Source organism: Trichosurus vulpecula, chromosome 3, assembly GCF_011100635.1.
Source record: "Trichosurus vulpecula isolate mTriVul1 chromosome 3, mTriVul1.pri, whole genome shotgun sequence".
Lineage (NCBI taxonomy): Eukaryota > Metazoa > Chordata > Mammalia > Diprotodontia > Phalangeridae > Trichosurus > Trichosurus vulpecula.
The window spans coordinates 11,781,268-11,806,969 of NC_050575.1; the positions used below are offsets into that span (position 1 = coordinate 11,781,268).

A 25,702-nucleotide genomic window follows, 5' to 3' on the forward strand; every position below is an offset into this window, starting at 1 on the left:
TTGCGTCTCAGTGCCCAGCACAGTTATAATCCTTCATGCTTGCTGAATTGAACCATCTTCTCAACAATGTTTCTATGCATTTCTAGTATTCCCCTTACTAAAGGCTTCTAAACTTCCTACCTCTAAGTTGAGTTAAAAGAAAAGAAGACAGGGAGCCAGAGGATCACAGCATTAGAGCTGGAAGGGAAGGTTAGAACTGGAAGGGAGGGATCTTAGAAATGCAGAACCACAGCATGTTAAAGTTCTTAGAGATCTTAGAACTAAGAAATATCTCAAGTCAGAGCTGTTTAGAACACTGAATGTCAGACCTGGAGTCTTAATATCGTGGGATGGTAAATTATCTGAGTTGGAATGGGCCTTAGAGACCATGTAGTCTAGAGGTCCTTAACCATTTTGGTTTTCATGAATAGTCTGTTTTAACAGTGTAAAGAAGCCTATGGATCTTCCTCAGAATAGTGTTTTAAACAATTGAAGGAACTGCTAAATTTCAGTAAGAAGTTAATGAAAGTAGAGATGTCCGTCCCCGCCCCCCACCCCCCATCCAAATTCACAGACCTCCCTGGATTCTATGTCTGTAGCCTCCAGGTTAAGAACTCTTGCTCTAGTCTAGCCCCTTGATTTTAGTGAGGCCCAGTGAGAGAAGAGACTTATGCAAGACATAAATTCCCTCCAGGATCTGATGAAGGTTTGTGGTTTGAGGAGAGAACACCAAGGGAAAGACTTCTGGGTCCAACGACTTTGCCTTCTGTGGATGGAATCCCAAGGCCTCCCCGGAGGCAGAATCTTGGGCTGGAAGGATCTTGGAATTGACCTTAAACATTCTTCCAGCCTCGTCGGGTTCCGGGAAGGAAAAACCCAGTTAGGGGCTGGGGGGAGTGGGGGTGGGGAGAAGTTGTTAGGGAGAAGGCTAATCATCTTTTCCTCCCCCTTAGCCAGGGCGGGGGAGTCTTTCGATGGGTGGGAGGAACGTCCCGACTCTCCTGGGTCCCCTCACCCTCCCCGCAGGGCGGGGCTGCAAGGCGACCTAAAGGGAGGAGGGGGGCACAGCTGGAGCTGAGAAGGCGCAGGAGGAGCTCGAGGCTCGAGGCTGGCCAAGCTGGGGACTAGAGGGAGGCGAGGGCCTAGAGTGCACGGGGGGAAGGAGAGAAGGAAGGGGTGGAGGCGGGCCAGAAGCGAGGAGCGGGGGCAGCGTCCCCATGGCTCCGGCCGGCTGCAGGGCGGCGCTGGCCCGGCTAGTGCTGCTGCCGCTCGCCCTGGCCCCTCTGCGGGCCGGCCCTGGGAGCGCGCACCCTCAGTGCCTGGACTTCAAGCCCCCGTTCCGGCCGCCGCACCCACTGCCCTTCTGCGAGATGTACTCGGCCTTCGGCTGCTGCGATGCCGAGCAGGACGCCGCGCTGAGCCGCCGTTACTGGGCCGTGACCCGCCGCCTGGAGCCCGACACCTTCGCGGACTGCGCCGCCTACGTGCGCGACCTGTTGTGCCAGGTGAGGGGCCGCTGCGGGAGCTGGGGGATCGGCGTCCGACGCCCACCAGGACCCCGCCTCTCCTTCCCCTCTGCAGCCCCCTGACTGCTGGTCGAGGCGGTGCGGGGGGAGGTCGCGGAGGGTGTGGTCGTGCTCCTGCAGCTGTGGGAGGGTAATTATAAGCGGATTGGGACAGATGAGGAGGAAAGCATCAGGGAGAGGGCTGAGGGATACTGGCCTGTCTGGGTCTCTGGAAGAGATACTTGGGATAATCGGAGCTGGAAGGGGCCCTCAGACATCTATTTCTATCCTCTCATTTTACAGTAGGGACAACTGAGGCCCAGAGAGCGATCCTAAAGGTATAACCTTGTGCTTCGGGAAACACAAAAGTTTTGGTTGAAAGGGTACATCTAGCAGAGTTGGGCCTAGAATCTAGGAATTTTGAGTGCAAATCCAACAATAAAACATTTCACTTATGCAGATATTTTAGCAAGGGCCTACTATGTGCAGAGCAAATCCAGTGCTCTTGCCATCAGGTCACAACTGCTTCACTGTGTGATCTTGGGCAAGTTCCTTATTTTTTTCCCCTGAATTTTAATTCCTCATCTATGGAATAAGGAGGTTGGACAAGGTGGTCTCTAAAGTTTTTTTTCCCTCGTTTTTACAATTCCTCTTTCTTTGGTTCTGAGTGGGTTTTTTTTTCCCTCCTCTATTCTAATGATACATACTAAGTTCAGTGATTCTAAGGTGGGAGAGAGAGGATTGGGTTCTCCTTTGGTATTCATTTGAGGCACAGGAAGGTTCAATTAAATTCAATAAATGTTTCTTTTTAAAGCACCTACTATATGCAGGGCACTGTGCTAGGCACTGGGGATGCAGAGTCACAACTGAAACAGGCCCTACCATCATGGAGCATCCCTTCTACTAGGGCATACGACATGTGCACAAAAAAAGGATAATACAAGATAAACTTAAGAAAGAGATCACTGTCTAGGAGGGCCATCAGAGAAGGCTTTCTGGAGGAGGTGGCATCTTCTCACAGTTGAAAGAAGACAGAGGTTTTGAAAAACAGATACAAGTAAGAAGTACATTCCAGGAATGGGGGAAATGGCTTATGTGAAAGCAGGGAGGTTGGAGATAAGAGTCCGAGAGAATAATTAGCAGTTCATTTTGGCTGGAAGATGAATTTATGAAGGGGAGTAGTATGAATAAGGCCAGAAAAGTGGACGAGAGCCAAGTTGTGGAGAGCCTTAAAAGCCAGGCTTTATCCTTGTATTGAACAACCTCTGAAGGATATCTTTTTTGGGGGGCAGGGGCGGGATAATGTGCCCAGGACATAGGTGCTTAATAAATGTTTTTTGACTAATGAAATCCATTGGGGACATTATTTTGTTAGCTGTGTGAAGTATGGATTGGAAATTAGTAGTGATAATGGACTGAGCTGGGGTGGAGATTGTGTAAGTGAAGAAAAAGGGAAGGATCTGAGCGATATTATGGAGGTAGAATTGAAAAGATGTCACAAGTGACTGGATATGGGTATTGCAAGGGAATAGAGTAATGAGGGTGACTCCAAGTTTGTGAACCTCAGTGAAATTTGGAGGAGGAATGAGTTTTTTGGGGGAAAGACAAGATTCTATTTTGAATACGTTGAGTTTGAGAGGTCCATGGGACATCCAAGGAAGAGAAAGCCAACAATACATGACTAGTATTCAAGAGAGATTAGGGCTGGATATATGGATTTTTCATCTTCTCAATAGAGGTTATACTTGAAACTATGGGAACTGAAAAGATCTCTGAGAGAGAGAGAGAAGAGAAGAGAAGAACTGAGGCCAAGACAGAGACCTGGAGAACTTCCATGCTGAGGTGACCGGAGATGGATGAATGGAAGCCTTTCCCAACTGATTAATTCCATTGACTTACCTCTGCTGATTATTTCCTATTTATCCTGTATATAGCTTGCTTTGAATAGTTTTGTTTACATGTCGTCTCCCCTATTAGAGTATAAGGTCCCTGAGACCAGGGACTGTTTTTCTCCTCTTTTTGTATCCCCAGTGCTTAGCTCAGTGCCTGGCACATAGAAGGCACTTTATGTTTATTGGTTGATTGATTGGTGACCCAAGAAAGAAACCTGAAAAGGCTTCTTCTTATGGTCAGGCAGGCAGGAGAGCCAAAACAAAGTAATATAACAGAAGGAAAGGGAGGAGAGAGAGATTATCAAGAGGAGGGGTTTAATCTACAGTGTTTCATCTTCAGAGGTTAAGTAGGATAAGGACTGATAAAAGGCTGTGTGATTAAGCAGTTAAGAGACCATTGGAACATGGGAGAGAGCTGTTTCTGTTGGGTGATAAAATCCACATCGATATTGCAAGGGATTCAGGAGTGATGAGAAAGTGGATGCAGGCTATCAATGTAGAGATTCTTTCTAGGAATTTGGTGTGAAAGGGTACTGAGTGATAACTTGAGTGGATGGCAGAGTTAGTTGCAGCTTTTTATTTATTTTTTATTTTATTTATTTTTTCTGAACTTAAGAAATAAAACAAGCATTTCCATAGCATAGTAGAATAGGGGAAAAAAAGATGATTGTACATGAAACAATTGCAGCTTTTTAAAGATTAAGATAGATCTAAACATGTTTGTGGGCAATGGGGAAGGAGCCAAGGGATGGAGAGAGATTAAAGATGAGGGAGGAAATGATGGATCAAGTTCCTGGGGGAGGTGGGAGGGAATGAGATGGAGGGTGAGGCCTTAGGAGACTGGAGTAAAAGAAAGGAGGCTAGTTGAAGACATAGGGAGGCTGGGAGGTTTGGAATCCAGTAGAAAAGGGAGGTCATGGTGGATGGCTTTTATTTCCTCTTTAAAGAAAGAGAACATCTGTTGAGAGATGAGTAAGGGGGAAGCAATTGGACCCTTGAGATGTTTTGGAACAGCTACTAAGTCCTTTCATATGGTAGATGCTTAGTAAGTGCTGTTGAATTGAAAGAGTAGAAATATTTGGGGTTTTTCCCCCTTGTACAGCAATAAAGGTCCAGTTGAGTTGCTTTTTTAATCTGAACCTATGATTTCATTGACGTGATATAGAGAACTCTCAGTGCAGAAACTCTTTTCATGGATACAGATTGACTTCTCCTCAGTTATTTATAGTCTTATAGGGTAGCCATGGAGTCACTGAGATATTAAATAGTTTGTCCATGGTCACACAGCTAGTATATTAGGGAGAAGACTTGAACCTAGGTCTTCCTGATGCAAGGCTTTGCCTCTATCCACTAAGCCAGGCTGCCTTTTCATTTGAGATTAGTTAACCTAAATTTGTAATGATCCCAACTGGCATGGTGCTATGACCTCCTCCAGTGTTCTTCAGCAACATGGGAGCCAACATTGAAGAATATGGATGGTGTAGGGTGTGATTCAGGGTGGAGGATTAGCACAAAACGAAGAGCAGTAGGACAGTGGGGTTAAGGGTGGTGGACATGGTATGTAGTTGTTCTGATCAGCTGTAGGGTCAAAACTATAGAGGAAAGTGAGATAGGAGCAGGGGTGACAGTCTGGGTTACCTGGGAGGGATGGAGAGACTGGTGGTCATAGTGAAGAAGAATAGGTTTAGGAGGAGTGAGTCAGAGGGAGAAACAGAAGAAGTGGAGATTTGGATTATCCAGAAGAATTTCAAAGTTCAAAATAATGAAGGTTATAGGGTTGGGGTGTTGGGGTGGGGCAGGGTGATGGGAAGAAGTAATTGGAAAACCGACCTAGACCCAAGGCTGTGCCTCCAAGGCCTTCAGAGTCTTCTGAAACATGATTCAGAGGTCAACCTGGGTTGGAGCTGGACTCTAAGGACTGCCTTGGAACCAGGGGAGGAAGGCAGAGCTTCCTGTAAGCCAGATGTTCTTCCCAATGGTTATTACAGCCTTTTTGAGAGAATTTTAGAATTTATAAACTTAGAGTTGGAAAGGACCTTTAAGATAATTTAGTGACACTCCTATATTTTGTAGATGGGGAAATCAAGGCCAAGGGAGATTAAATAACGTCTAAAACCATAAAGCTGGTTAGTGGTAGAGCTGAGTCTAGAGCTTAAGTCTGGACTTCTATTTCAGTGCTATTTTTAAGAAGTCCTACTGACTCTTAAAAAACCCATGATGTTTTTTATTGATGTCTTTTGTTTTTCACGTCATCTTTTCTGCAGTATCCCTTCCTTTCCCTCTCCCAGAGAGCCCTCCTATATAACAAGTAGTATTTTTAATGACAAAAACAGGAAAAATCAGCACAACCGATCAATACACTGAAAAAGTTCAAAGCCGCATTAAAATGTGCGACACCTGTGGACCTCCCACCTCCACCTTGAAGGGATGCTTTGGGAGTGTTCTCTCCATACTACTGACTCGATTAGGAAGGAGTGTACGTGTAACCCTTCAGATTTGTGGATTCTAGACTGGTAATTAAAAAAATTGTCATATATCTTAATCTGTCCTTTTTACCTTGTTTGCTAGTGCTGCTTCTGTTTCCTAAAGGCTACTGCAGGCCTAAGTATGCCCTCCTCTGAAGTGCAGCATAGTGCTGGTTCTGGTCACCTAGTACCAGGTTGCTTAGCCTTAAGGGGCCTGGAGGACTGGCAGTTCTTCTACCCTTACCAGTAGGAGGTGGTAGCTAGGATCATGGGATCACAGATTGAGAGCTACATCTTAAAGGTCTCCGATTTTACAGATGAAGAAAGTAAGGCCCAGAGAGGTTCAGCTACTTGCCCTAAGTCACATAGGCAATAAGAAAGTAGCAGAGTCAGAATCTGAACCTAGGTCCCCGACTCTAAATCCAGTTCTCAGTGTCTCTAAGGGTCATTGGAGCTTTTACTGCTTTCTTTCCAGCAAACACAAGAAGAGAACAATCTTTTGAAGAACAGCTTGTGGCCTCCAAGTTTGAGGGCTGCTCTGTCTCAGTGGGTCCTGGAGAACTAGAAAGGGACTGAAGTTTAATTCCTCCCAACAGTGGGTGGAAATTGGCAGATATTAAGGATGAAGCTGTACATCAATGAGGGGCAGCTATTTATTGGTTTATTGGCAGCTAGGTGGCACAGTGGATAGAATGTGGGGCCAAGACTCAGGAAGACTCATTTTCCTGAGTTCAAATCTGGCCTCAGATACTTTCTAGCTGTGTGATTCTGGGAAAGTTACTTAACCCTGTTTGCCTCAGTTTCCTCATTTGTAAAATGAGCTGGAGAAGGAAATGGCAAACCACTGCAGTATCTTTGCTAAGAAAACCTGAAATGGGGTCACAAAGAGTTGGAAACCACTGAAATGAGAGACCAACAAAGTATATCAACAACTTTCTTCCAGGAGACTTGGATTCTTTTTCCTTTTTTTAAAAAAATTATTTATTTTTAGTTTTCAACATTTATTTCCATAGGTTTTAAATTTGCTCCCCCTTCCTCCCCCCTCCCTTCCCAAGATGGTGTGCAGTCCAATATGCACTCTACACACGCATTCCTATTAAACACACTTTCACATTAGTCATGAGAGAAACCATGAGAAAGAAAACAAAACAAAACAAAAGAGAAAAGAGTCTGCTCTGCTCTGCGTTCTGACTCCATAGTCCTTTCTCTGCATGTGGATGGCATTTTCCATCATGAGTCCTTTGGAAAAGTTTTAGGTCCTTACATTGCTGAGAAGGGCTAAGTCTATCAAAATCAGTCCTCGCACAGTGCGACTGTTACTATGTACAAGGTTCTGGTTCTGCTCACTTCACTCAGCATTGGATTCTTTTTCGAACTCTGCCAGAAATTTACTGTGTTGGTCTTAAGCTGGTCACTTTCTCTCGAGGTATTAGTTTTCTCATCTGTAAAATAGGTGGATGATTTGTAAGGTCCCCTTCCAGTTTTTACATTTTATGACACATACTAATCAGAAGAATTTAAGGAACACTGGAAAAAGAGAAAGCTTTGGGAATAAATCAGGCGACTATTGCAGTTATTTTATGTTAGGAACAAACACTAGGCTTTGTCCATTAGTGGACATCTGTAGAGTCCCTTAAACGGGGCAGGTATTTTCCATGAACAAGTATAGAACAAACTAATTCTCTGAGTACTAGGAGAAATGTTTTGTAAATCTTATGACAATATACAAATAAATGGTAGCTATTATTTTGTTGAAATTGCTCAGTCATTTCAGTCATGTCTGACTCTTCCTGACCCCATTTGGGGTTTTCTTTGCAGAGATACTGGAATGGTTTGCCATTTCCTCCTCCAGCTCATTTTATGGATGAAAAAACTGAGGCAAACAGGATTAAGTGATTTGCTCATGGTCAAACAGCTAATAAGTATCTGAGGCCAGATTTGAACTCAGGAAGTTGAGTCTTCCTGATTCCAAACCCAGTGCTGTGTTTACTGCACCAACTAGTAGCTTCTTCTTCTTCTTCTTCCTCTTCTTCCCCTTCTTCTTCTTGCCCTTCTTCTTCTTCTTCTTGCCCTTCTTCTTCTTCCTCCTCCTTCTCTTCTTCTTCTTCTTCCTCTTCTTCTTCCCCTTCTTCTTCTTGCCCTTCTTCTTCTTCTTGCCCTTCTTTTTCCTCCTCCTCCTCCTCCTCTTCTTCTTCTTCTTCTTCTTCTTCTTCTTCTTCTTCTTCTTCTTCCTCCTCCTCCTCTTCTTCTTCTTCCTCTTCCTCTTCTTCTTCCTCTTCCTCTTCCCCTTCCCCCTCCCCTTCCCCTTCATCATCATTGTCTTCTTCTTCTCTTCCTCCTCTTCCTCCCCCTCTTCCTCCTTCTCCTCTTCCTCCACCTTCTCCTTCTTCTCTCTCAGTCCGTGCCACTCAACATAGTCCATTGAAGGAGAGGGAAGGGAATAGGCATTTATACAGTGCCTGCTGTGTGCCAGGCACAGTGCTTAGTGCTTTTTAATAAATATCTTATTTAGCCTGTTGACCATGTTGTGTGATTTTCTACCATTTCAAGTATTGTGCCTCGCGTCAGAATTGTTTGTGTTCTCCACTCAGCCTCCTTGCCTGGTTGTGAGTTCCTTAAGGGATCACAGAATCTTAGACTTAGGTTTGGATAGATCGTATAGATCAGACCTCTTGTTTCACAAGTGAGGAAAGTGAGGCCCAAAGAGCTTAAGCGACTTATCCCCGATCAGGTAACAAGAGACAGAGGCAGGATTTGAACCCAGGTCCTCTGACTCCAAAGTACTTTATATGTTGCCTCAATACTTTTTCCATCTTTGTATCCCGTTCTTATAACAGACATACAACGAATGGAGTCTGTTTCAGTGATACTTGGGTTCTGTTCCTTTGTTCTATTTGGTCAGGAGTCAGCCATATTTATTCATTGTGTTCCTTTTTGTTGTCTTGTTAAACCGTGGTATTTCCCAGGTGTGTCAAGTTCCTTTTGTCCCCACTGAAGGCTGACAAGGATGCCAGTCCTTCTTTGAGACATTTCAGGCAGAAGTCAAGCCTCTGGGCCTGGGAGGGCAATTCCTGATTGGCTGGAGGTTTGCCATACTTTCTAAGACACACCAATAGCATCAGCTCACACAACTAGATGAACAGCTGTGAGGAGCCAACCGTGCACTGAGGGACTGCAGGGGAGAGACGTGATTCTTGGGGAAGTTGAATTGGTAGTCATGCTGTTTTTTTTTTTTTTTTCTGGTGGAAAAAATCAGGAAAACCCCAAGTGAGCAAACAGAACAAATCCTAGATAGGTTTAGAAGGACTAGGGACGTTGACTTGCATGGGCCCTTGAGGACTCTATCATACATTCTAGAAGTACTTAAGAAGTGAATTGAATCAGAGAACAGGCTAATTAGAGAAACTCCAGAGAAAATGTGTATAGACAGGGAAGGGGTAGGGAATTCATTTTAGGGTCTTTCATTTCACCTTAATCCTCTATATTTTGCTTCCTTTTGACAAATTTCCCTTCTTAAATCTTGGTAGCAGGCTAATCCACAGAAAGGCATTTAATCAGGAAGAACATATTTGAAGTGTGACCTAATGTCTCGTCCAAGGCAGGGAGCAAACAGTATCTGGTCAACCAGCGGAAAAGATGGGCAACGGGGTTGGGGAAATGACATGAAGGGGAGAAAAAATGATCCTATTTAGTTCTTTTTGGAAGAGGTGCCATCTTTTAGCCCAGAGTTTGTGTCAATTCCATTTCATCTCCAAATATTTATTGCTTAGTACTCTGTGGCCAGCTCCATTCTGGGTGCAGCCATTCAGTCAGTAGCAGTTAACTGGGATGCAGGACCATGTTACAGCTGGGAATGAGCTTGGACTTGGTGTCAAGAAAGCCTGAGTTCAAATCTTGCCCCAGACATTCATTAGCTGTATGACCCTGGCAAGTCACCTGACCTCTCTCAGACTCGCTTTTCTCATCTGCAAAAGTGGGAATGGTCATAAAGTCAATCTCATAGGATGCTTTGAGGATCATTTGATATAATATATATTATATATATAATATAAACTGTTTTGTAAACATTAAAGAGCTGTATAAATGCTAATGACTATTATGTATTTCCTCGTCGAAGGAGAATGGCCCTAACATCTCACTGGGGGAGCACAGTTGAAACACAACCCCAGAACATCTCAGCAAGGCTTTGGTTTTATGATCCTCTTTCTCCGGGCGGTCTTTTCGGGGTAGAGGCTGGATGGGGTCATGGGGTGAACTGAGTTCCACCTGCATGCTTGGGCTTTTTCCAGAGCACTGAGGGATCTTGAAATTCCTTCTTACTCTGGTACCTGTGCTTTATGGAAGAGCAGAAAGGGAGTTACAGGAATATTCTTTTTCATCTGTCACTGTCAACGAGGGAATGGAGTAAAATTTCCTGTTAAGGTCATCTGTTAAATTCAGGGCTTCTTAAGCTTTTTCCGCTTGTGACCCCTTTTCATGTTTTGGCATCATTCGTTGGCATTGCATGGCCCGAGAGCATGAGCGGTGCAAAGTCCCCATGCTTTGTGTTTGAACCAAGGCTGCAGTGAAGTTGCTGCATACAACATGGGCAAGGGCTGCCAGAAACACCCCAGATTCATTACACATTTGATTTTTAATTAATTTCTGGTTGTTGCACATTCAGAAACCTTTTACTGTTGCCAAATTTTTTGCAACCCCATATGGGGTTGTGACCCACAGTTTAAGAAGTGCTGAATTCTATTTGAGGGGAGATAACATCTTGTTACTATTTCCAAAGTGGTGAAAATAAAAAAAAATTAGACAAAATAAAATGAAATGAATATGAAATTAAAAACATGTTTATGGAGCACTTTAAGGTTTATAAAGGACTTTCCCTATAATAATCCTGTGGATTAGGTTGAGGAAATGGGTTTAGGAAGGTGAAATGATTGACCAGGGTCATACAGAAAACTAGCATTGGAGCTGAGATTTGAACCCAGATCTGCTCGTTCCAAGTCTGTTTTCTGAGGCAGGATACTGGACACAGTCTAACCTTATCTTTAAAAAAAATTCATTGGTACCTTCTATTTTTACATCCAGCATTTCCAAATATACCACACCCTTATACCCTTTGTTTCAACAATTCAGCTAGCAGCTGCTGTGGGGGTGAAAAACCAGCAACAACCAGCTCATAGAATGCTGCAAACCTAGGTTCTTTTGATCTGCTTTACTAAGGAAAGCAATGTTAAGGGGTTAACAATCTTCCTTTAATCCAGCATACAAATATCATTCACTTAGTTCAGGGGAAAAAGCCAGCACCCTGAACTTCAGGGCAAATACAAACAAATTACAAACATCGACAGATAGACCTTGTCTGATTCAAATCTCAATTCAGAGTTACCAGAGTAGTATCAACATCAAAGCTGGGAGCTCATAACAACGGCTGGCCTAGAGTTACGCACCACTCCTGCTTCAGCTCAGAGCTCTGAAAGAGAGAGCCAACCTCTGCGTTTATATATCTTGTTCAGGGTCAAAGGTGAGTCACATGTGCGACTCACCCATGTGATCTAAAATTGTCACAAAAATGCGATTTAAACCCACATAGTCTCAAAGCCTCTGATATCACAAACATGTCACTCAAACCCATGTAAGCTAGGCTTTCCCTTGTCATCAAGGACTCCTAACTTAAGGAAACAAAGGCCAAACTCTTCAAGGGCACTTGGTTGAATAAGTGCTAAGAGCCCATCTTGATTCCCAATACACTCCTATCCAGAGAAACTTCCTTTGAAGCAAAGAAAAATAGTAAACAAAACCACCCATTGTCTAATATCATGTGTAACATTCTATATTCAAAGTCCTCATCTTCTCCAAGGAAAGAAAAAGAAAAGATGCATCACCTCATCTCTTCTCAGGAGCCAACATTGGTCGTTGAAATTATAGTGTTTTATATTAATTTAATCTTTTTTTAAATTATTGCATGGAAACAGATTAACTCTCCTCCAGCCCTTTTAGAAATAGTGAGAAAGCATCAAAAAATCATCTGAGTCTGAATCCTTTGGACTAATCTGAAAGAAAAACCTCACCCATCCTTTTTAACTATCAGTTCCAAAAAATGTCCTGCACCATTCTTTCTGACCCTTATTAATTTTGTAACCCTAGGTAAACTAATTTAACTTCTCTGAGAGTCAGTTCCTTTATCTGTAAAATGCAGTTATTGTAATTGTAAAGATCAGATAAGGTAATGTAAGTAAAGTGCTCTCTAGATCTTATAACACTATGCAAAAGTCAGTTGTTACTATTGTGTGGCCAGAAATGGTGTGAGCTTCACTGTAAGTAAAGGTGTGGAGAATGGGTGGTGGATGTGGGCGGTATTTGCTCATTAGAATGACTCAAAGACTATGAAATGTTGGGCAAAGCTTATATCCTGACTTCCACTGGGACTGACTGGTGTGTTTGGAGACCTCTTGGCTCCAGACTCAAGTTGACCCCCTTCTAGATAGATTTTGAAATATGATGTAGCTTGCAGAAAGACCCCATCCTTGTTCCTTACTTAGCTGATACCTTCTCAGCTGCCCTATTGTACATTAGCTTGGATTCTGCTTATAGAACATCACCGTTTTGAGGGTAGGGACTATTTCATCTTTGTCTCCCCTCCCCCAAACACAGGGCTTGGCACAAAGTAGGCTCTTAAGTACTTACAGATTGATGGCCCTAATCTTTCTCAGTAATATTGTGAGACTGTCCTCCATGCCTGATGAGTCTGTCAGTTGGCTTGCCCCCAGGCTTAATGGCCCCTAGACTACTGTGCTTTGTGAGTTTCTGTGTCTGCTTAAAAAAAAAAAAAACCTAATGCATTGGGGGGCCATCCCTTGGAAAATGCTTGGAATTGCCTTTCCTAATTCTGGTTCATCAGATAGAATCTTTGGGGCCCGTTTCCTGGCATGTGGGGGTTGGGGGACTTGCCATTTTAATATGATATGGCGAGTCCTGAGTTGCCTTTTCTCCTGGCGCCTTAGGAGTGATGTAGTATAGGGAACTATGTGAATTACAAGAAGAGACAGTTTTGGGGTCAGCCCCTTGTTTTGGTTCTCCCGTGTATCGGTGTGCTCTCTCTAGAGAGAGAACCTTTTCATCATGAGAAGTTTGGGGAGATGAGCAGTTATCTTTCCCCTTACCCCACTGCCACTCTGCTGATGGAATCAACCAGGTAAGTTTGCACCTGGGCCCTGGCTGCCTACTCAGCTTTGTGTTTCATTTCCTGAGCGGGTGATTGAAAATCATTCTTAAAAAAAATCATTCTTAGGGTGGGTTTGACTTGTTTGGAGACCACATCGTGAGTTTGAGAAGGCTGAAGGCTTTAAATCTCATTGTGTTGGAGCTGACTAGTGGCCGGAAAAGCTTCTGTGTCGGAGAAGGTAGCCACTGAGTCCCCAGACCTGGATGGCTGTTTTACAAGCAGACGTCTACTGAGTTAGTTAGACAGTAAGGAGCTGAGGTGAAATGTGAAATGCCTAAGTACCAATCCTTTCAACTCTTTTATGTTCTGATGAGATTTAAGTATCAGCTTAGCAATAGATTGTCACAGTACACCTAAGGTCCATTTAGGTAGTGAATCTTATTTTAAGTCATTCTTAACACGCACTGAGACTTTTAAGTTTAGCATTTCTTTTGGGTAAAGCAGTAAAATACCTGTCCCATATCTGATTCATATCGTACATTGAGTACCCATTTTATTTCTGCTTTTTGGAGAAGCTCTGAATGGGAGCCATAACCTAAGCTAAAAGTGAAATCATCTTTGGAGCAGGAGTTTAATGAGTTGTAGAGTATGTGAAAAGCAAGCCTAACCCCTCTCATTAGAAGCTAGACTCCCTTAGAGGGGACTGAATCCTGTCCAAACCACCTCTGTGGGTACAGAACAGGGAGTGGTGCAATACCTCACCCCATGTTTTCCCAGTAGTGTTTCCTCAAGTTAAATTAATAACTACCAATGAAAACAAGCAATCAAGAAAATTTGAGAAATAAGTAATATGTTAAATGTTATGCCATATTTTAACAAATGAGAAACAAATTAATCAAAGAAATGTGTGCTTCCATCCCCTCCTAAGTTTTCGTTACTGGTGGGTTTTAAAATGTATACATATATGTATATATATTTTATATGTATAGTATGTATGTATGTTTGGTTTTTGATAATCGTTGTAAAACATTCCCAGTCTTTCCATATTCTTAATGTTAATATTTTGAAAGTATGATACTATTCAATTACATTATATGGCACAATTTATTCAGAATGAAGTTAGGAAGATCTAGGTTCATGTCCTATCTCTGACATGTTATCTATGTAACTGTGCTCAGACATTGCTGTCAAGACTGGCATTGATGGAAGAAGTTCCCACACTAGACTAGAACCTCAGCTGGGAGTTCCCCCACATGGATAGCATTACAGATCCAGACTACCACCCCTTTCCCCAAAATCATTGGATTTATAGCCTGTTTTCCAAGTTTTTGTTATTGTAAATAAAATAGCTATAAATTGAATCATTTCCTGACCTTCCCCAAACCTCCCCCCTTCCTGTTGTCAATATTTGTTTTCCATTGCAGTAAATCTTTGGTTGGCTGTTTTTAATTGATTTTAGGCTCTTTTGATGTGGTCATCCTTTTATTTCTTTCATAAATTCCTTAGTGATACCTTCAGTTGCTCCAATGTTTTTTTTTTACTTTTTATAAGTTTTTTTATATCATCGTGGTATTTGGTGTCTTTGTTATCGTCATAGTTGTTATTTTCATGCCAAAAACTGGGTGTTAAAGTCTTTTTTGTTGAAATTTTTCCTACTAGGAAAACATATCTTTTTAAAAACTTTGGAACCCCTACCACTTTTATCTACCCAGTGATATTCTTCAATGGAAAGCACCTTTTTCTTATAGATAGAGAAGCTGGTACATCAATGGTTTGGGAAGCCACTAAAAGTGGGAAATCTAAGCCTGTTAGGGTTCTGTGATCTCTGATTGCTTGGGTTTCTTTACCTTGAATTCAGTCCCATCTGAAACACGTAAGGAAGTGCTCAGAAAATCTCCTGGACAGTGTCACTATTGCTACGGCTTTCTTTATCTTCTAGGCCCAAGGCTTGAGGCAACTTGTAGGACAGATAGGCACCCAAGACTTCCCCAGGGGAAAACACAACACAGGGAAAAAGAAAGTCAAACATGAAAAGCTCTCCAGAAATAAATTTATGAAGCTCCATCATAGAGGTTCCACCTCACTTGCTGTCTTTCTCTCTTCCTCTGGCTGCTTTGCAATAGCAGTGAAAAGGACCTGCCTATCAAATGCCAATCTAGATATCTGAATTCTCCTCACTTTTAACTGCCCATTGCAAACTGGTTTGTGTTTTCTTTTTTTAAGTGGGAGGAAAGGCTGGTGTTCTTGGTATGCTTCTGAGCAGCAGCTGCTCCCTTCCTGGTTTCATAACTAAACTAAGATGCTTCTTATGATTGTGGAAACACCTGTCTTCACGCCCCTTATCCCTTCCATTGTTGTCAATTGGCCCCCAGAGAAGAATGGGTAACTGTATGAACAGACTGCCACCAAGTAGGAGAAACACCTATAGACAGAACAAGAAATTGCCATTTATCTCAGTTGTTTCATATCACATCATCCCTTAGCCCTGTGAAGGGGCACAAGATTAAAAATCAAAACATGGAGAAAAGGACCTCCAGTCTCTGGATGGTGCTTGCTGAACTCACTTTAAGAAAGCAGCTGGGATATGTTCAACAACCTGAATGCTACCTCAAGGATATAAGGTGAAGTTGAAGCTGGCCCATTTTTTCCCTAAGAAACTCTATCAGCATGGATGAGTGAATATGTCCAGTAATAACACTGTTGTTTGTTCTGAGTGACCATCTTGATTTGTCTCTGACGAGAAAATTAAGGTCAACTTTTCGCAATAGGCCTAATAGCATGTCTTCACTATGTCAGTCATGATGTGGAAACAGCAGCATCTGTTGAAAGACTTGGCGGAGGTTCTTGATCTCAATCAAAGGGGTTGTCATGGATACTGCTTTTAGAGGAAAGGGTGCTAACAAGTGAGTCAGTATGGTATAATAGAAAAAACACTCTACATGGATTAAAGACATCTGACTGAGTACTGACTTTTACTATTACTCACTATATGACTATGGGCAAAAGGCATTGGGTCTCAGTTTCCTTGTTTGTATATTGGAATCGCAATGCTTGTATTGCCTATGTCATGGGTTTTTAAAAAAATTTTGAATTTTTTTGCTTCAAATTTTAAAAATTATGAATGTAAACACCAATGAGTGTTTCAATATGCAAATAAGAAAAGAAAAAGGATTATTTAAGAAATTGTGAACTCTTATGTATGTTTTGTTTTTTTAAAAGATTCATTTTAAATTTAACACTACAGTAGCAAAACTTCACACATCTGAACTTCCTTTTGCTCTCTTCTGTTATTAAAAAATGTTTCAAGGACACTCATTTCTTTTTTTTAAATAAAAACAATAAATAATTTAATTTTAAAAAGATGTCAATTAGACAACATAACAAAATTTTGGGGTTTCAGCCAAAATGATACTTTCTAGGAAAACTTTACATCTTTATTTTATTTTTTATTTTTTTAAAATGTTATTTATTTGTTTGTTTTTAGTTTTCAACATTCACTTGTATAAGATTTTAAGTTCTAAATTTCTCCCCTTCCCTCCACTCCTCCTCCCCAAGATGGTGTGCAATCTGATATAGGCTGTACATGTACAATCATATTAAACATATTTCCACATTAGTATGTTGTAAAGAAGAATTAGAACCAAAGGGAAAAACCACAAGAAAGAAGAAAACAACAAAAAAAGAGAAAATAGTATGCTTCAATCTGCATTCAGACTCTGTAGTTCTTTCTCCGGATGTGGATACCATTTTCCATCATCATTCTTTTGGAATTGTCTTAGATCCCTGTATTTCTGAGAAGAGTTAAGTCTCTCAAAGTTGGCCATCACACAATGTTGCTGTTCCTGTGTATAATGTTCTCCTGGTTCTGTTCACTTCACTCAGCATCAGTTCATGTAAGTCTTCACAGGTTTTTCTGAAGTCTGCTTGCTCATCATTCCTTATGAAACAATAGTATTCCATTACATTCACATACTACGATTTGGTCAGCCATTCCTCAATTGATGGGCATTCCCTCAATTCCTGATTCTTTGCTACCAGAAAAAGAGCTGCTATAAATATTTTTTATTCATGTGGGTCCTTTTCCCGTTTTTATGATCTCTTTGGGATACAGACCTAGTAGTGGTATTGCTGGCAAGGACACTCGTTTCTTTCTTTTCTTCTTTTTTGTTTTTGGCATCAAATGTCACTATCAGCCTACTCCTTGTCATGACTTATCTCCTCCTCCCCTCAAATAAAAACTCTTCCTCATAACAAGTATAGTCAAGCAAAATGAATTCACCCAGTGGCAATGCCTGCCAATATATGCCTCAGTCTGCACTTCTAGTCCATTACCTTTCTACCAAGAGATGAGAAACATGTTTTATCATCATCTCCTAAAGACATGATTGTTCATTACATTGATCAGAGTTCTGAAGTCTTTCAGAGTTGTTTTCCTTTTCGTTGTCAGCTGCTGTATACATTATTCTCCTAGTTCTGCTCACTTAGCTCTCCTTCTGTTCATATATGTCTACCCAGGTTTCTCTGAATACAACTTCTTTATCATTTCTTAGAGTGCATTCTATTCTGTTATTCTATTACATTCTATTATTCTATTACATTCTATTCTATTCATCATGTAACTTGCTTAGGCATTCTCCAGTTGTTGGGTACCTACTTTATTTTCTGTTCTTTGCAACCACAGAAAGTCCTACTTTGGATATATTTGTGTGTATGGGTCCTTTAAGCCTTCTGTCTTTGATCTCTTGAAGTATATGCCTAGTAACTGTTTCTCTTTTGGCCAGGAACCCTGAGAGTCTTCCCTTCCCAGATTGATTTTTTTTTTTGAATTTCGAATAAAGGGGCCATCCCTTGATTAACTTCTTAAAGAGGCATATTCACTGAATGGGCATTACGTCACTCAAAGTGAGAACCTGAAAAGACCTTGGCCTGAAAGGGCCAGGGTCTCCCGTTGCATCCTGGGCCATCTCCAGTCATCCTGGTGAATATCAAGCCACTGGACCCAGATGGCTCTGGAGGAGAAAGTGAGGCTGGTGACCTTGCACAGCCCTCCCTCACTCAAATCAGAATCAACTGCAAGTCATGGTATCATTTCCCTGATATCATGATCCTTTTCAAGAACGAAGGACAAACACACAACAACCTGTTGGTCCAAAGAACATAGACATTTTAGGGACTATTTGAGTGTAGTTCCAAATTGCTTTCCAGAGTGTTGAACCAATTTACAGATCCCACCAACAGTGCAATTAGTGTGCCCATCTTCCCACAACCACTACAGCAATCATCATTTTTGTCATCTTTGCCAAGCTGATGGCTGCGAGGTGGAATGTCAGACTTATTTTAATTTGTAGTTTTCTTGTTATTAGTGATTTGAAGCATAATTTTTATGTGGTTGGCTGTATCTTGTGTTTTTTCCTCTTGAGAAGTCTATTTATTGGGGATTGGCCTTTGTTTTTGTATATTTGTATCATTTCCTTATACATCTTATATATCAGATCTTTGTCAAAGGAATTTTGGGGCAAAGATATTTTTTTTCTCAGTTAATCAGGATGGTAACTAATTTCCCCCCAAATTACATTGATTTTGTTTTTGCAAAAAACTTCCTAATATTATGTAATCACAATTTTTCATTTTTATCTTTGTTCACTATCTCCCTTGTTCAGTCAAGAACTCTTTCCTTATACTTAGTCGTGAAAGGTATCTCTTTATTTGCTTCTTTAATTTGTTTACGATATCATCTTTCAAATGTGGGCCTTGGATCCATTTGGAGCTTATTGTGTTAAATGGTGTGAGATATTGGGATAAATGTAATTTCTGCCAGACTGCTTTCCAGCTTTCACTCAGCAGTTTTTGTCAAATAGTGAGCCCTTTCCCTTACTGCTGATGTCTTTCATTTTATTGAATACTAGCCTTCATTTTCTTCTTGGTCTTGTTTACTTAATCTGATCAGATCAACTTTTATTTTTTTAAATCAGAACCATTTTTTTTATGATTACTATTTGTAGTATAGGTTGAGGTCTGGTATTGCTGAACCTCTTCTTTTCCAATTTTTTCATTATTTACCTTTTTACCCTTGACCGTATTATGTTCCTCTAGATGAATTTTTGTTATTAGTTTTTTCTAGTTCTGTAAAGGAAACTTTTGGTTGTTTGGTATGGTAATAAATCTGTAGTTTAGAAAGTAAAATATTTTTTATTATATTAGCATGCCCCAACCATAAGCAATACACATCTCTCAGTTATTTAAGTCTTCCTTTATTTCTATAAAGAGTGGTTTTTCATTGTATTCATATAATTCTTTGTGTGTGTTGGCAGGTAGATTATCAAATATTTTATACTTTCTCTAGTTATTTTGAATGGAACTTCTTTTCCTGTCTTTACCGGCTGGATTTTATTGGTAATATACAGAAAGTCTAGATTTTTGTGGAGAAGGAAGGGGAATGGACAGTTTGTAATTGAAGTGATGCAGTCCCTCTCTCCTGACCCAATCAGATACATACCTAATAAAGACAGATAATGGATGGGCTGGGCATTAACAACCAGGAAAAGGCCACTTGAAGGAGGTGGCCCTTGAGATGAACTTCCAAAGGGAACTAGGGATTTCAGGAGAGAGAGAAATAAAAAGGGAGAGAAATCCAGCAAAGGGGGCAGCACAAACAAAAACGGCAAAGAGGAAGGAGATGGACTACCATGTATAGGGAAGAGCAATTGGCCTACTATGTGGTAATATGGCAGGCATGGTGTGGGGGATGGGTAGAGTCATTTGTCATCAGACCAGCTGATATTTGAACTGGAATCCCCAATTTCTCTAACATTTAGCCTTCCCTTGAAGACCTTCACTGAAAGGGAGCCAACTCACAAGAGATAACTCTTTTCACTTTTGGATAACTCTAATTATCAGAATACTTTCTCTTCAAAACAAAATGTACTTTTTTGCAATTGCCACCCATCATTCCTAGTTCTTCCCTCTGAGATGAAGCAGAAAAGTTTAATTCCTCATCAATAGGAGAGCCCTTTGTATAGCTGAAAACAATTATGTCCTCACTAAGTCATCTCCCAGGCTGGACATTCCTACTTCCTTCAGCCAGTCCTCATGTGACATCCCCTCAATATCCTGGCTACTCTCCCTCTGAATGTTTTCCAGTTTTCAGTATTGTCCTTAAAGAGTGGATCCCGGGACTGAACATACTGTTCCACATGGTGGTGGGAAGGTCTGACTGGGACAGGAGACAGAGAGATTCTTACCTCCCTTGTTCAGTTGTTTTAGTCGTGTCCGACTCTTCGTGACCCCATTTGGGATTTTCTTGGCAAAGATACTGGAGTGGTTTGCATTTCCTTCTCCAGTTCATTTTACAGATAAGGAACTGACTGAGGCAAACAGGGTTAAGTGACATAAGTCACATAGCTAGAAGTGTCTAAGGCCAGATTTGAACTCAGGAACATGAGTCTTCCTGACTCCAGGCCCAGCTGTCTATCCGTTGTACCACCTGGCTGTTCTAGGCACATGCCATTAATTAATGAAGCCTAAGATTGATTTATCCTATTTTGTAGCTATACTGTTTACAGAGTCACAGAATTTCAGGGTTGCAAGGAACCCCAGACACCATCTAGACCAGCCTGTATCTTATTGGAAGCTCCTTATATAATATTCCCAATAGCCTTTACTCGAAGAGCCTTTAAGGGGGAACTCACTACCTCCCAACACAAATTACTTTCTTTCCTTGGCATATTGTAGAAATGTATAGTTTAGAGCTAGAAGGGAACTTAGTCCAACCCTCTACTTTTGCTGGTGAGGAAACTGAGGCTCAGAGAGATTAAGTGACTTACCCAAAGTTATAATAGGTTGTAAGTTGCAGAACCAGGATTGGAACTCTAGTCCCCTAACTCTAAATCTAGCCCTCTGTTCTTCTGGGATACTGAACTGCCACCAATCTTTGTGAAAGTGAGTACTGTACCATAAGGAGAATTCTCCCTCTGAATCACACTTGACGATAAAGTGTGGCTGCATGTTCTGTGTTTTCAGAAGCAGCTTTTCCAGTGGGCTAGCATTTCAGGCCGTGATGCCACAAAGCAGAAATCTAATGAAGTCGAGGGACTTAACATCTGACTTTCAAACATGTGTACCATGGGTATTGAGTCTGTTGTTTGTGCAATGGAGCCAATTGGCTACTTTCCCATGGATGAACAAATGTCTAGGGAATGCCTTTTCTTTATCATTAAATTGAGCAATGCTGGGAACAGGCCTCTGAATTGGTGCTGATCCTCCATTCTCTTCGTTCTTCTTCTCCCATCCTCCCAGGTGACAACACCATGCCTTTCCTCTTCCTCTGTCCTGTTCATTATTATGAATCATTTTTTAAATTCATTTTCAAATTCAGAAAATTGGCACGTGCAAACTTTCTCATACCAGGCTGATTCTGCCTTTGTTCGTGATGTTATATTGAAAGAGATAATAAAGGAAAGTATAACAGGATAAATCCAGGGTGTTCTGGTAATGTGTTTAACAATTGACTTAGCAAAAAAGAAAATCTGCACAACATGCTTTTAAGTTTAATCTGCATTATTAACATTTTTCCATCTCTTTCTCAAGACTAAATAATCAGCAAAGCAATAAATGAAGCCCTGGGTTATAATGTTTGCTGATTTCTGAGGTATAAATGCTCAACATGAAAATTTAACCATCGCCTGGGAGCTGGCTCCAGCACACCCCTGGATATGTCACTGCCAACATTCATTCAGCCTCGGCACATCATAGGGGAAGGAATTGTTTTCAGCAGAAGACATGGTTCTGCTTCGTTCTACTTGTGTGACCTTTGGGGCTAAGATTCCTCTGTGAAATGAGTATTTTGATGATCTCAAAGATCCTTTCAGTTTTAAATTTGTGATCCTCTTCTGAACATTTATCAAACACCGCCTGTTTGCAGAACTTAGTGCTAGGTATGAGGGAACAAATAGATTTTCAAAGCAACTTGGTCCCTGGGCTTTGTGGATCTTACCGTCTAGAACCCTTGGAGAGTGCTAGAGCTGGATTGGAATCTTAAAATACACCAAACTTGCTCCTTCCTCTTCTGTGTGTGTATAAGGAAACCGAGGCCATGACAGATAGAGTGATTTTCTCAGTTTCATGAGCTTGTAAGAGGCCAAAATGGGATTTGAACCTGAATCTTCCAATCTAAAATACAATATTCTTTCTATAATACCACATAGTTTCTCTGGACTCTTTTAAAAATTTGTTTTAATTTTCAGTTCCAAATTCTCTCCCTCCCTTGACAACTCCTTCCCCACCCATTTAGTGGATTCTTTTTTTAAATTTAATTTTTATTAGAAAAATGTTTCTCCTAACAGCTTCATGAGGTATCCAAGGTGATTGTTGGGGGATGGGAAAAGAGCAGGGAGAATCAATGTCTTATGTTTATTACTCTTATTGACAAGAATACTGAGGGTCAGAGAGGTTCAGGACTGATTTCCCAGTAGTCAGATGGCTAGTAAGTATTGGAGCCAAGAATGGAACCTGTGTTTTCTGATTCTTGCTCCACAATGTTGAGGTTGTCAAAAGCCGTGGAGTGATTTTAGTCTATGTTTCAATCATGGACAAATTCCACCTTGCAATATGGAATTTCTCAGTTCTACCTACTCTTCCTTTCTCCTCTGTTCCTTCTCCCTCTCACACTCGTGGGTCCCCCAAAGGTATGCCATGTTTACAGTAACTTATGAATCAGCATCTGTGCAATCCACAGTTTAAGAGCCCCTTCCTTGTATTTCTTTTAGAAAATAGAGAAAACATTCATTCAAAGTGAAAGACAAATAGCATAACAAAATAAGTGACCGGAAAGCTTCCCTGCACACTCTTCTGCAGGTGACCCCACTACTAGTGATGAAGGGGAAACATGTGGCCAGGAAACTTGGGTGATCAGAAGATGTTTCATGGGATCGAAGTGCCTGGCTCACAGTAGACGCTTAGTAGGCAGTTGTTGACTTGACCCTAGAGCTAGAAGGGTCTAAGAGGTCATCATGTTCAACCCCCTCATTTTACCAATGATGAGGAAACAGAGGCTTGCAAAGTTGAAATGAACTGCCCACCTGTTGGCTGGGATTTGAATTCAATTCCGGTGACTTCAAGTTCAACATCCTCTTCTGTACCATGTCGAGAGGCACACATGGAGGTACTTCTGGCTTGGGAACACATGCAAAGAGACATAAATGTAAGAAACCTGTTGTTGTTTGTCCTTTGTTCTTAAAGGGGAAACATATAGCCAGGGCAGCGCGTACCTTTGACGTTCTAGAGCCTCTGACGATGCCCTCAAAGGAGATGATGAGCCAGGACTCTTTGCTGAGCTGCTCTCTGCTGCCACCTGTTGGTCTACAAGTGCTGTGGTGCTTTGTCAGGTCCTGTGCTGCCTTCCATGGCCACTACTCTGGAGAACCTCCCCCTCTCCTTGCTCTCAAGGGAGGGTACTAAGCTCTTCAGCCATACCCCAGGACCATTGTAATAGTCAAGTAACCAGGAAAAGATAATAGAACCCTAAGACTTAAAATGCAACCATGTAACACTGGATAAAGTGCTAGGCACTCTATTCATTAAGCCACCTGACTTCCTCATATCCCTTGGCTGTTAATCTGGGTATCTGTCAACTCATACTGGGGACTTTACTTAGCAGAACTGGAAAGGAACTGGGTGGAAAGAAGTCCTTTTAGCTTCTCCATAATGATCCTGGTCACTGTGCATATTACTTCAGGAGCAATACTCATGAAAAGGCTGGTGAGCCGGTCAAGCAACTAAAGTTGCTGAGTTTCCTTCAAGAAAAACCAGTGGGCTGTGGGAAGCATCCCTGAGAAGAAACCAAGTATACGTATTTTTTTTAGAAACAGAAGAGTGGAATTCTAGGACTTAGAGCTAGAAGAAACCTTAGTTAGTCCATTCTTCTTGTTTTGTAAATGAAGAAACAGGCTAAGGAAGTTTCAGTGACTTGCCCAGGATCATCCAGAGGAGGAATTTGAACCCAGACCTTCTTAAGACCATATCAAAGAGAGGCAACAAGGTGGAGAGAATGCTGGAGTTGGAGACAGGAAGGCCTGACTTTGGATCCTCTTCAAACACTTGCTGATTGTGTGAGCCTGAGTTAGTCACTTAACTTTTCCCAGCCTCAGTTTTCTCATTTGTAAAATCCTTACCACAGGGGTGTGGTAAGGATCTAATGGGATAATACATGTAAAATTTGCCATGTCATCCAGAATAAATGCTATTATCATTATTCATTCTAACATACCAGAATGCCTTACTGTATTTTCTGTTTTGAAAACTATCAATTGTTTAATAAATTCATTTTGAAAGAACAGAATCAGAAGTTAGAGACCTCTGAGCTCTTTCCTTTCAAAGTATGGCAAATATTCATTCAACAAACTCTTGTTTTATTTTTAATCTTATTTTTATTGATATACTGTGCTTTCATATCACCTTCATTTCCAAAACATTTCTCCTCCTCTATTATCTGATAAGCCACCTCTTGTAACAGAGATTTTTTAAAAAGAGGAAAAAAGCACTCCTCAAAAACTAATTAATGAGCATCTCTGACAGTGTGTGTAATATTCATATCCACAACTCTCTACCACTGCAAAAAGAGTGTGAGGTATTATTCACCCAACTCTTCTCCAGAGCCTAGGTTGGTCATTGTAATTACACAGCATTAAGGTTTTTAAAACATTCTTTCTGTTTATACTGTTGTCATGTGTATATATTATATGTATATACAATGTTATATTATGTGCCTACACATGTTTATATGTAATGTCTATGTCTATGTTATATATGTATGTGATATTGTTGTCATTACACACACAACTACAAGAATGGAAACAAAAACCTTAAAAACTGTATATGACATATTAGTGTATGTAAGTACACATAACATATGTAAAGAACATTATATATTAACATTACATGTAATAGTTGTATTTTTAAATGTACACATATGTTATCTAGCTATCTTTATAGAGATCTAGTTTTCCTAGTCTTATTGCACTCTGAATCAGTTCATGTAAGTCTTCTGATGCTTTTTTGAATTCTTTATACTTGTTTCTTATGGTACAGTAATATTGTATCATATTCATGCGCCATGATTTGTCTAGCCATTCTCGAATCAATGGGCACTTACTTTGCTCCTAGTACTTTGCCCAATATGTTTTGTTCAAGGATTCCTCCACTGTCCATTTCTATAAAGGAAAGGGAAATAGACTGTCCTGTTACAATCACAGAGGGATCTCTCTCTCTTCGTCATTACTGGCATGATTCTTGCCAGAATACCCTTAATAGGCTGATCCTTTATCTGAAAGATGGCCGTCTACCTGAGGGCCAATGTGGCTTCAGAAAGAGCTGAGGACCAGTCTGTAAGGTGTTTACTGTTCCACAACTCCAGGAGACATGCCAGGAGCAAAACAGAGGTCTGTACCAATGTTTGTCAATCTGACCAAAGTCTTTAATAATGTCAATAATGAGGGCTTGTGGGAAATTATGGCAAAATTTGGTTGCCTGGAGAAGTTCTTCAGTATTGTCTGTTAGTTTCATGATGGCATCCTTGCATGCGTTCTGGATAATGGACAATGCTCTCATGCTTTCCCTGTCACCCGTGAAGTGAAGAAGGGCTGTGTGCTTGTTCCCATGCTTTTTAGTATGATGAATTCAGTGATGTTGTCAGATGCTTTCAATGAGGGT

General features: G+C 41.1%; 1 protein-coding gene across 1 annotated transcript in view; it reads left to right on the forward strand.

Moving 5' to 3' along the window:
• The first annotated feature begins 1,055 nt into the window (after positions 1–1,055).
• The window catches only part of HHIPL1 (HHIP like 1), a 104,720-nt gene continuing 80,073 nt past the window's right edge, over positions 1,056–25,702 (forward strand). The window contains exon 1 of the mRNA XM_036752656.1: positions 1,056–1,484. Within this exon, the coding sequence (XP_036608551.1) occupies positions 1,197–1,484 (288 nt within the window). The 5' untranslated portion in view covers positions 1,056–1,196. The remainder of the gene's footprint in view (positions 1,485–25,702) is intronic.